This window comes from Argiope bruennichi, chromosome 11, assembly GCF_947563725.1.
Source record: "Argiope bruennichi chromosome 11, qqArgBrue1.1, whole genome shotgun sequence".
NCBI lineage: Eukaryota > Metazoa > Arthropoda > Arachnida > Araneae > Araneidae > Argiope > Argiope bruennichi.
In genome coordinates this window covers 45072692-45085749 of record NC_079161.1, presented here as the reverse complement: position 1 = coordinate 45085749, position 13058 = coordinate 45072692, and the positions used below count along the sequence as shown (strand labels likewise).

The 13058-nt window shown below is 27.2% G+C and overlaps 1 protein-coding gene across 1 annotated transcript; it reads left to right on the top strand.

Moving 5' to 3' along the window:
• The first annotated feature begins 8655 nt into the window (after positions 1-8655).
• On the top strand, positions 8656-9279 carry LOC129956858 (THAP domain-containing protein 2-like). Its single transcript, XM_056068813.1, has 2 exons — positions 8656-8831; positions 9145-9279. The coding sequence occupies exons 1-2, from the start codon at positions 8676-8678 to the stop codon at positions 9247-9249; spliced, it is 261 nt and encodes an 86-aa protein (XP_055924788.1). The 5' UTR covers positions 8656-8675; the 3' UTR covers positions 9250-9279.
• Positions 9280-13058: the final 3779 nt, after the last annotated feature.

The following is a 13058-nucleotide window of genomic DNA, read 5'->3' as shown; positions in this document are numbered from 1 at the left end:
GATAATAAGAGACTTATGAATGGCTGCTACAATGATACTGATATTAAATTCCAAGCAAATGCGCAGCAATATAAAAATAAGGATAAATGCATGGATAGAGTAAATATAATTATGTTAAGAACATTAAGAAAAGTAATTAAATTAGTTAAATTTATGGTATTCAAGTAATTTAATTAAAATTAGACTATATAATAAATAAATTATATAAAATGCAGCATAAATAAACGAGATAAAAAGAGTCTTATGAATGATTGCTACAACGATACCGATATTAAATTCTAAGCAAATGCGCAGCAAATGTTAAAAAATGGAGGAATGCATGGACATCGTAAATATAATTATGTTAAGAACATCCAAAAAAAATTAATTAGATTAGTTAAATTTATGATATTCCAGTAATTTCAATTAAATATAGAATATCTAGTTAATTTGAATTAAATTTAGGATGGCTAGCTTATTTAAAATGGAAATAATTATATATTGAAATCTATGCTTGTTTCAGTTTGTATAACAATAGATCTTGTTTTTAATTTTCGACAAACTCTTAAGAATGGATTTCGAAGAAATAAAATTTATCCCTAGGATAGAACTGAAAGGAAAAATAAGAAAGAATCGAATAGCATGATTGGGGGGGGGGGGGGGCGTGGAAGAAAGGGCTGGAATGGGTGAAGCAAGAAGCATAATCTGAAAAATATTTATGCGCGAATAAAGCTTTTCTTTTATTTTATCCCAATAGTTTTTCAATTGAATAATTTTCAAAAGAAAGTATCAATTTATTGTAATTTAAAAAAATACAATAAATTAAATTATATCATCCATATTATCACTGTTATTTAAAATGTAAATAATATTTTTTCGTTATGAACTTTAAAATTATTAAATTTGCAATTCAAGAGGCTTTGGATTCCAAAGTATGGCTGAAAATGTAATTATATTTATTGAATAATTTGAACCAAAATTATGTGTTTCATAATTTTATTTGATATGATTTGAATATTAATATTCGACTTCGAGTATTTGAACATCAAAAGACTTTGGATTCCGAAGTATGGCTGAAAATGTAATTATATTTATTGAATAATTTGAACAAAAATTATGTGTTTCATAGTTTTATTTGATATTATTTAAATATTAATATTCGACTTCAAGTGTTTGTAGTTCAAAAGACTTTGGATTCCAAAGTATGAATGAAAAATGAAACTACATTTATGAAATTATTTGAATCCAAATTATATATTTCATAATTTTATTTGATATGATTTGGATATTGATTTTCCAGTTTTATAATTCTTTCTCGAATATCGAATTTTCAACCCATAAAGGGAGTAAAAATTCAATATGCTTCTCCGACCCCACCCCTCTCCAAAAAAGTGCAATTGTTTCTGGAATTTATTCTGGAACAAAAAAGTATTCAGGTATTTTGCAGATCTGGCGCTCAGATTTTAATATAAATCAATTCTAAAAGAAATAAAAAAAAAAGCCCCGATCCTTTTCCCCAAAAAATTATTTCTAAAATTTTCTTCCGTCTTTTAACTTAACAATATTATAGCTTAAAAGTATTAGATATTTTCTTCCTTTGTTCTTTTAAATATGATACACACATAAATGTAGTGGCAGTAGAACAAAAAATATAAAATGGTTAGATTAAAAGATTAAAAAACATAAAGGTAATTTTTAATAAATATATATTACTAAAATCTTAAACTATCTCTTCCTAAATGGGTTTGCTTATTTCACTTATAATACATGCTGAATGCATGATAATATTTTTATGATGTCAGGTTCAAACTATCTATTTATGCATATCTGATAAACATTCGTAAATTGCACCAAGATGTGTCTGATAATGATTACGTCAAATTCAGTCTGCAGAAAATAAAAATTCTTTTTTCTATTTTTCTATTAGAAAAATATATTATTGTCATATTTTCAGTATGTTTTAGAATATTTATAAATTAATTTTCGAAAAATATAAAGGTTAAAATAATTCTCAGCAATGTTTAGAGTCTGTATAGTTCAAACTAATTTGCGAAAAAAAAGTGAATTTAGAACAATTTATCTTTATCTTGCATGAATGTCTTATACAATTTTGAATAGTCAAATTCATCCTTTCATCATCATCAATTCCAATAATCTGATTTTTCATAATTCTATATAATATTTCTTTTAATATTAATATATAATATTTCCTTTTATCGAACGATTTTCAGAAGTCTTAGATATTCGTCAGAAAATCTGTTTTTGTATGTTAAATGAATGTTTACGTAAAAAGATAAATTATGCCTATTTATAACAGCTAATAAACGCACCACCATAATGAAGGGTATTTATAAAAATAAAATAAACACATGCCGGTAAGCTATATGTTATTCTTATCTTCTGTTTTTCACTACTTTCGTAACTTGGACAGCTCTTTTTTCTTTCAGTTCACTTTAGCATTTCATTTATAATAGTGAACAAGGATTCTAAATAGAAATTTTAAGCAGGCAAATTATGTTTGCAGATAGTGATGTATTATTATGTATGCAGATAGTGATGTATTATTATGTATGCAGATAGTGATGTATTATTATGTATGCAGATAGTGATGTATTATTATGTATGCAGATAGTGATGTATTATTATGTATGCATATAGTGATGATTTTTTAAAATTCATTTTCGTACAATTTTAATATACTGTTAGAATGCTTTTCATCAGCCTTTAAAATCGTTATTTTGCAATTTACTTTTCAATATTTTAAATACATTGTCATGCATTTATAGTATATTGTTAATGTATTTTTCAGCACTATTTGATAAAACAATTATAGATTAATCGAAATATACTAAAGTTTCTTATATCGATAATCTTTTCGTATCGAAGCTTCAAAAGTCTTGAATATTCATAAAAACAATTCCTGCATATTGAATAAACTTTCTATTTAGTGAACAAGAATTCTTACAGGAAAAAAATTATGTTTAGCCTATTGTAGCCAAATTGTGTGCTATAATACCAGCTACAATAGAAATTCTCAGAATGTTTATGTAGAAATCGAAAAGTATGAATTCATATTTTATCCAAGTCGTAATTTATTCTTTGCATCTGATTTTTCTTTTAACTTGTCGGACATTTTAAAATTTAGTTTATTTTAGGGTATCTAATAGTGAATATTGCTTCTAAATGGCAATTTTTTAGTGCGATAGAAAATTTCAGCTGCTCAAGGCACGCATAAAGCGGAATGGAAAATATATCCACAAAATAATTAATTTTGATCATGGCCTGTACATTTAGTATATTAAAAGAAAATATGTCAGTTCCTTCTTATTACCTTATATTTTAAAATTTATTTATCTGTGACAGATTTTTTGATCCACAAATTATCTGTAAAAAATTGGCCGATTAAAAAAATAAAAATAAAATTGCTGTACTCATTTTTGTAAGTCAATTTTTTTCACAAAGTAATAGATGGAAGTAATTTTGATTGTCTAAGACCTGTAGTATACGCAAAAATGAGCTTTTGGGGGAGGATTCTTCATTGCATTTGATTGTTTCGTTAAGATCCAATAATTAGTTTTTTTCATTTTAATATTCGAAAAAGGAGCATAGTAATACCCAAAATATTCGACTTTAAGTTTCTCATTAATCTTTATAAATATAAATCTTTGAAACTATCCGTCCATCTTTTTTTTTTTTTTTTTTTTTTTTTTTTTTGCTTTTGAACTCGCACAAAAATGATAGTTCAAAACGGAACGAATTGAATGATGAAATTCAGTAATCAATATCAACAATGAAGCTGCAGATTCATATCAATTTAGTTAAAAACAATCGAATGTTTGACCTACCGTTTGTCACCGATAACACTAATTCGGAACTTTTACACGGTGAAAATAAACACTAAAAGGGCCATTCCATCAAAGTTTTAGAACATCTTTATTATTTCTCTATTGGAAACATAATATGCTCACTAGAAACTTAAGGGATTAAAGTTCAACATGGCTGAATAATTTCAGCCGGAAAGTTGTAGTTATAGTTCTTAACTTTCGTATCCTCCAGAAAGCAGCATACCTCTCTTCTGCTATGTTAAAATCAATTTTTCATCTTAGGCCATTTTTATTTGATTCAAAGAAATATTAAGCTAACAGAAGCCGTCATATTTCCCTTCACAGATTTTTTAAGTCATTGGCATGACTAGTTATGTTAAATAAGGGGGAAATAATCATAAAAGAAATGGAAATACAATAGTATAGAAATGTAAACAGAAGGATATAACAGTTAGGATATCCTCCAAACAAATAGTATATCTCCCTTTTATTGGAGAGTAGTTACCTTTAGTGAACAACTGGTTAATGTGTGTATATGGGTGTGGTGGTACTGGTTATATTTAATTCCAGTTAAACTGCTTATATAAATTTTTATGTTCATTAAAGTTTCAAGTATTAAAATCTTATTATTTTAATTATCTTACATATGTACATTAACTTTGTACATATGTAATGTACTTATATGTACATCTTCATTATGTACATTAACTTTTCTAATGGAAACCACAGCAATACCAAAAAGTATATATCCGGCACATATATCTTTTGTGGTATTGCAACTGCGCTTCCTCATTCTTATTTGATACTACTCTGATATTAAATAGATTCCTATTCTTTAGCTCTCAATGATGGAATAAAAATAGGTGATTAAATACTTGTTGAAACATTGAAAGCGTTTTGAATTTTTGGACAATAATTTAATCTGTTGTTGTAAATTAGGTATTTTTTTTTTAAATTGACGAAATTCAGAAAATATTTTGGCGACTATACATTTACTTATCAATTTTTTTTTGAATTTTGAAACGATGTAAAATATATTTTTATAAAATCATATTTTAAAAAGTGATTTTTATTTTATTAAAATTCTATTTTGAACTTAAAAAATCATTCCAAATTGCACATTTTCAGCTTGGAAGGTATACATGTGCCAAATTTGGTAGCTAAGGATCAAACAGTCTGGCCTGTAGAGCTCCAAAATGCAAACATACGCACATTCAAGTTTATTCTTAATAGAGATCAAGCCAGTCTTCTAACTTATTTGAAGGCCATTTTGACCAGCAAAAACTGTAAAGTTTCACTTTATAGGGTACTTCACCCATGACTAATTGAAATAAATGAAATGACATAAGGGAAAATGTCCATCAGGATACAACAGCATAAAACCACCATAGATGAAAAATTGGAATTTAATGTTATATTTATGGCTGCTTGACAAGATGTAGGTTCTCATAAAACAGCCATTCGGTTCATTTAAGTACAATCCAAAATATCTTTCTCTGTCACCTATAATTAACCCTCCCCCCATAACTATTAAAAAGAATGATTAAAAAACAAATGCGATTCTTATTTGTTTTAACTTCTGGCTATTAAGTTGTTGCCTTGGTGTAAATAAAATCATAATTGATCGTAAAATAAGTTTATAAAATCAACTTTCAAACGTATGTAGCAAAAATAACTTATATATTAGTTTTAAGAGAAGAGCTCTTATTATAAAATATTATCCAATAATTTAAGATTTAAGATTTTTTATTAAATTTATTTAATTACTTTAGATTTAAGATTTTTTTATTTAATTAATTACATTTTAAATATTTAATTAATTTATATTTAAGATTTTTTTGTATGTTGTCAAGAAACACTATTTCAAATAAATACTCTATTTTTTAAGGAGTTAAAATAACTATTGATTTTGTTTTATACGTAATAAAATCAAAGTATGTTAATTCCATGTTTTTTGCTATCAATAGCAAAATTTCAAGACGTAATATATGTTTTTTCCCCGCATTTTTTTCAAAAGAATTAAAAAAAATAAAAAGAATTAAAAAATGTGAATAAAAAAAAACAAGTTTTAATCGAGGGACACAGAATAATTACAAAATATAATTTCATTTTATTACTTCTTTGTATAACAAATTTAATCTTTCAACAGATTTAAACTGACACAATTTATTTTGAAGTGATAAAGAGCAATCCAAATGTTTTACTTCAAATATAAGCAAATTAAATGTAATAGATTTCATTCATACAAAAATTTTCAGATTTGCTTTCGGAAAACGAAGGTGACCTCATATAAAACAAGAACCCAGAATTTTATTCTGTCACAATAACTAACTATTTTGTTAATATCATTTACCCAGTATCCAGTGAAACGAATAAAAATTCTTTTATGCAAATGCTCTTTATCTTTCTTTAGAATAAGAACAAAGTGAATTATTAATACAAGAGGTTTTATCTTATTTCCCCAACTATATTTTATCCTTAAAAACGAAAAATAAGAGCTCTCAGAAGTATAAATCAAGTGATAAAAGCCCATTATACACTGTAATAAATTAAGGATGCCAAACTTCTTAAGAGAATTTCACAACATTTACCTTTCGAATTCTTTTCATTTTCTTGCTAACTGTATCTGTACCCTTGAGTTATTATGCACTTCTCTCAAATGAATGGACTGAGAAATTATTAAAAGTGCATGCTATTTAACAAAGTTGTTCTCCAGCAATTAAAAATGAGATGAAATGCGATAAAACAATTTTCATGATTAGAAACGTCCTCTTGCACTTTTCGGTAGCATTTTTTTCTTTTTAAAAGATAATTCTTAGAAGAGTTTGTAAATTACACTTTTTGAGAACTATTTTTCACAATTTAAATATTTTTTCTCTACTTGACAAGCTTTATGCTAAACTCTTAAAATTTGTAAAGTCAGAAAGCTCTGTGAAAATTACTTCAAATATTTCTAAATGTCGCACTGTTTTCTTTCATTTATTTACTTTTTGATGCTTGTCATTTTTACTGAAAGCATATTTATAATGGTAATTGAAATCTTACTTCCAAAAAAGACATTTTTAAAGGACAAATGAAGCATTCGAAGAATTTAATTTTGTCTTAATCCTTCAAAAGAATTTCAACAATTAAAAATTGAATAATTTTTATTAAATCATTTTCAAACATTTTAAAATCATCTTCAACTCTACTAATTCTTCTTAGATATTTTAAAATTATAATATAATAAATTATTTTAATGTGATGAAAATGCTCTATTAGATTTCATTTTCGGACGGAAGAATATAAGTTATTGCATTCACACTCAAAAAGAAATCAAATACTGAGATTTTCATAAAAAACGAAGCTTTAGACTTTTCCTTAAAAAAATTATTTTTAATTGTAGAAATGCTCAGATAGTTACTTTTTCAAGAAAGAAAAGGAATTATTGAAATACTCAATAGATTTGGCCTCAAGACTTTTACGAAAATTCAAAAGATCAGAATTTTTTCGAGTATTTTTAAAATTAAACCAACTTGACTGTAAATTATTACTTTTATAATTTACATCAAACAATTTTGGTTTTCTATTACAGAAAAACTAAGCCCACTGAAGAAATAATTTTATATTAATAAATCATAAATTTTATCAAAGAATTAATTATTTCATATTAATTATAAGAGATACTAATTATAAGATATTAAATTAATAGGAATAATTATGTATTTTAATAGCTCATTAAATTTAATTACAAATTTTAATAATTAAGTTTAATTATTATCGAACAAATTATAAAGTTAATAAATTATTCGATCTAAATTTATATTCTGTTGATAAACTGCTTTTTATTTAAATATTTCTTTTGATGCACAGAAAGAATTGAGTTAATAGAATTTTAATTTTCTATTTCATTTCATTTCTTATTCAAAATAATCTGAAGTGTGGGATGTAGTTGCCTTCAAAATGTATCTCAGTGATTTGCATGTTAGATATTTTCAGAATGGAATGCATGGTTTCAATTAAAAAAAAAAATCGTTTTCCTGAAAATGACGTAATTTAAGAAAGCGTTAGTTCTAATTAATTGGATATAGTATTTATTAAATATGCAGCAGCCAGTGAGATTTTAGTTGGTAATTTCCCAATTGGAGACGAAATTGTTATATGAAAACACGTTTCCAGTTTTGAATTGTAAAAGAGGCTGAATATAAACGACAAAATTTATTAGAGATACATGGTAAATTGTTGCCAGAAGCGCAGATACAAAAAGTCGCTAGATAATAATCAAACTGATGGCTCTATAACTTTTACTCTTGTTATTTTTGCAATTTTGAATTTATCACTTTCAATGCTTTCTTCTTTCCGAACTATAATCAGCTATATAAGAATTTTTCATATTCCGACTAGTTTTTATAGCCATTTCCTGAAACCAGTTTCACCAAATATAATTTCTTTCAACAATGAATTCGCCATGGTGGAAAAAAATAACATACGGTGCCACATAGGATTAAAGAACATGGAGTTCTGGGCATGGCATAAATGGCATAGAAGGAATTGAAATGCAGACTGGCATATCATGAGGAAACTATGATTTGTTTTCTACAGATCTGCTAGATTTATCTATTCTAGTTTGTTTAGGGCACTTATGAACATTGCTGAATTGAGTGCTTGATCACGACCTCCGTAATACAAGGCCTCACAACTCCCAACGCGTTCAGCCCGTGACGTCACGAGTTAGGATGAATTTTCAGGAAAATTCTAAAGGCAGCTGGTGTAAAAGAGTGCGGTTAGTCACGGTAGATGTTGGCGTAGCGAAGTGCGGGTATTGTGTTACTGGTTTTATTTAAAAACTTTCTGATCTTTTTTTCATATTAATTTTAATTTATTGTAATAAAGATGCCTAGTGCGTGCTGTGTTCCTAATTGTAAAAGTAATTACACGAAAAATAGCCCCAATATTTCAGTACTTTCGTTTCCAAGAGATGAAAACACTAGAAGAGCATGGATCTCTGCAATAAAGCGGGACAATTTCGTGCCAACTAAATATAGTAAGGTAAGTTTGATTCTTTTTTGTACAATTTTTAGTTAATTAATTCTCTTGAACTGTGAAACATTTAAAATTATGTATAACTTCCATTTCTGTCATTTTGTTTTCTCTACATTTAGTTGCTTATGCTTCCAATTACTTTGGTATTGTTTGCTTGAGCTAAATAAAAAATTTCTTTGTTTTATTGTTACTTCTCATAGTCTTTTTTTAAATTTGTTCTTAATATTTAAAATGTTTTGTTTCTGTATCTTTTTAATTATACTTCATATATATTTTTTTAAAATTTGACTTAAGCCTAATATTTGTTTCATATATGTAGGTCTGTGCTAAACATTTTCCAGAAAATCAGTTTTTAACTGTTAGAGAAGCGTTTAATACCAGTACAGGAGAACTTATTCAAGTACCAATGGAGTATAAAAGGTAAGTTTTTTTTAGAAATATGTAATAATTATCACCAAAATCTTACAAAGTTCTAAAGTGATTTACTGTTATTATACTCTTATAAAAAAGTTTAAAATCATCTAATGAATAATAAAACTTAATTTTTTATTATATATATCATGACTATAGATTGTAGCAAATTAAATTTATATTTTGTTCTAAAATATTATGTAAAAAAGTTAGATATAGTTGTAAAACAATATGAATTGCATGCTCATATAGGTTTAGAAAATGGGGGTAAACTTTCTTTCCCGCAAGAACATATTTTAAATGCAGTGCTCTATAATTTTACAGTATTTAAAAAAATATGCGACGAATATGAGTCTGAATTCCTAAAACTTCACGATCAAAGAAAAATAGTTTCTTGCCTTACATATTCTATTCTAGAAGAAAATGAATTCTGTGATAGTGGAGCATGTGATGAAGGTTATCAGTTTAATTCCATTATCTGGAAAGTTTGGTGCTCCACAAATATATTTTTAAATAACTATGTTAAGAAAAAAAATGATAATTTAGCTAAAGCTTTAGTTCAGAAAAAAAACCTAGCTGTAAAGAAAGCAGAAAAAAGAAAGGAAAAAAAATTAAAAATTACTAACTTGAAAAAGAGGAGGGATGATAAAAATATTTAATATTAAATTTTCAAGCATAACAAGTAATATCAGTATAAATTGTTAATTGACTTTTATCACAATTGTTTCTTTTAATATTGTTATTAACTTTTATTTATAAATTTGTATTTTAACTTTATTTAATATTATAATTATTTTCATTTGTCTGTGTGAAATTTATAATAAAGTTAAGAAACAAAATGTATTTTGTTATTGTCTCTGAAAATAAAATGTTATGAATCAAATAGTGTGTGATTTTTTATTTGTGTTATCCTTTACTGTTACTTCAGATTAAGTATAAGTGCATTGAAATGTGAAATCACATGCAATAAAAGCTAGTTTATTAAATTGTATGAATTACTAGTATATTAAATGAAAACAATTCTTAATGTGAAAAAACAAGGTGTGAAAGTAATTCTTTTTTATCAACAGAATTAGTTGGTGTAAAATTTAAATCTGATATTAAATACATTAATGTTTTATTTGAAAGTTCATAAGTAATTTGAGAAGTAAACAATTATATGTTAGTTTATAAAATGCATGTATTACCTGTCACTACAATAAAAAAAATCATCAAAAGCTTTAAAAAGTCTTAATGATTAATTTAATTTCAAGCTTTAGAAAATATTTTCAAGGAAAAAATAAAACGATTTTTAACAGCTTTTAATAAAATAAAAAAAAAACTATTAAAACAAGAAAACTAACAATACCTCAATGTATGTATCTAATAAATTCACATCTTCGAAAGTTTGAATGTTATTAAATGGTCAATACGCTATAGAGGACTTTTAAGATTTTCTATCATGCCGTTTCTTTTATTCACACGGGAAAAAATAAATCTTGAATTTTATGCAAGATTCATGTCTTAATATTAGGAATAGTAAGTTATTTTTAAGTGAATTTAAAATATACCTACACATCAAGGAAGAAAGCAGGATTCTGCTCACGGCAGGCAATCATCCTAATTGTGTGACGTCACAAACTAGTTGTGAGGCCTTGTATTACGGAGGTCGTGGCTTGATCGACAGTTAAATGATTAATACGTACAATGACTTACTGCATATAAGGATCCTGGTATGACATAAATGACATAGAAGGAATTGAAGTGTAGTCAGATATATCTTGATTTTCCACAGATCTACTAATTTTATCTAATCTATTCTAGTTTGCTTAGGGCACTTATGAACATTGCTGACTGCTTGATCGACAGTTAACTGATCAGCACGTACAATGACTTACTGGATATAAGGATCCTGGTATGACATTAATGGTATAGAAGGAATTGAAGTGCAGACAGGTATATCTAGAAGAAGCTGTGATTTGTTTTCCACATATCTACTAGTTTTATCTATTCTAGTTTGTTTAGGGCACTTATGAACATTGCTGAATAGACTGCTTGACCGGCAGTTAACTGATCAGCACGTACAATGACTTACTGGATATAAGGATCCTGGTATGACATTAATGGTATAGAAGGAATTGAAGTGCAGACAGGTATATCTAGAGGAAGCCGTGATTTGTTTTCCACATATCTACTAGTTTTATCTATTCTAGTTTGTTTAGGGCACTTATGAACATTGCTGAATAGACTGCTTGATCGGCAGTTAACTGATCAGCACGTACAATGACTTACTGGATATAAGGATCCTGGTATGACATTAATGGTATAGAAGGAATTGAAGTGCAGACAGGTATATCTGGAGGAAGCCGTGATTTGTTTTCCGCAGATCTTCTCGTTTTATCCATTCTAGTTTGCGTAGGACACTTGTGGACATTGTTGAGCTGATTACTTAATCTGTCTTATCAGTGTGATCAGTTTCAGTGTGAAAGGAAGCGTGTTTTTACAAAGTCTCAAAAATTGGTGGTATGTAACTCGGAAAATAGAAGGAATACGCTGCTAAAGAATAGAATTCAAATGACTGATGCATTAATTAATAACAAATAAAAATTGCACATTATCCACAAGTACCACAAAAATTCTGTAGATTCTTAAATGAATCAGTAAGATAGCCTCTTACTGAAAAATTATGTATCGTATATTTAATGAAATAATAGATAAAGAAGCAGTTCAGGATTTAAAGTATCAACAAAAAAATTAAATGCACATGAACAAATAGAACATTTTACAAAAGAGATATTTATGCTAAATTTAAACCAGTTTCTATAATTACCAAGAATGGATAACATTGAATTATTCACTGATGGATCCAAAGATGATAAAAGGACAGGTGCGGCAATGGTAGTATACTTTTACGGTAGGGAAATAGATAAAAAAAACAAATTCGTATTTCTAATCATGTTACAAATTACCAAGCCCCGAAGTCTTAACAATAAAAATGCAGTTGATTATTGTGAGAGTGGTATTATTATTGATTATTGTGGCATAGATGCTGTATATTCTCAGACTCTATGTCACCCCTTCAGGCAATATAATCGACGAACACCAAAAATAAAGAAATCTAGAAAATTAGAGAAAGCTTGAGAAATGCTAAAGAGAGCAAATGGATTAGATTAAATTGGATTAAGGTTTTAAGGTTACGGAATATGCGGAAACGAGAGAGCAGATGAATATGCAAAAAGGCTACATAGAAAGACCAAATAGATATTGTAGTCCCAAAATCATTCCAAATGTTAAAGAAGGAAATTAGAAGAAAGATGACTATGCAATGGCAGGACAGATGGATCATGTTGATCAAAGAACGCATAACATATGAATTCATACCCGAACCAAAAATTATAAAAGGAATATTTCACCCGCTGATAGTGCAAATTATATCAGGACATGGAAGATCTCCTGATTACTGCTACAGATTGGGAAGGATGGAAGACAACACATATATATGTGGGGAAATAGACTCAGTCCAGCATCACAGAACAGAATGTATCGAACTCAAAGAAGAAGCTTAATTATGGATAGTAATTTTAATACAATATTACAATACCTGAAGTTTAACAATATTAAAAGAAATGATATAAAAGATTTCTAATCTTTTACCAACAGCTGAACTTCTGTCGGACATAGTTTACTAATGAAAAAATTTGGATAGTTAATGAGCATAACAGCCAATCACAATAATCCTTGCTCATACGGCTTAGCTCTGGGGCAATGGGGTGACTGTCTGTAATAATAATAATAATAATAATAATAAAAATAAATAAGTGTCTATGATTTGTTTCATTTTCT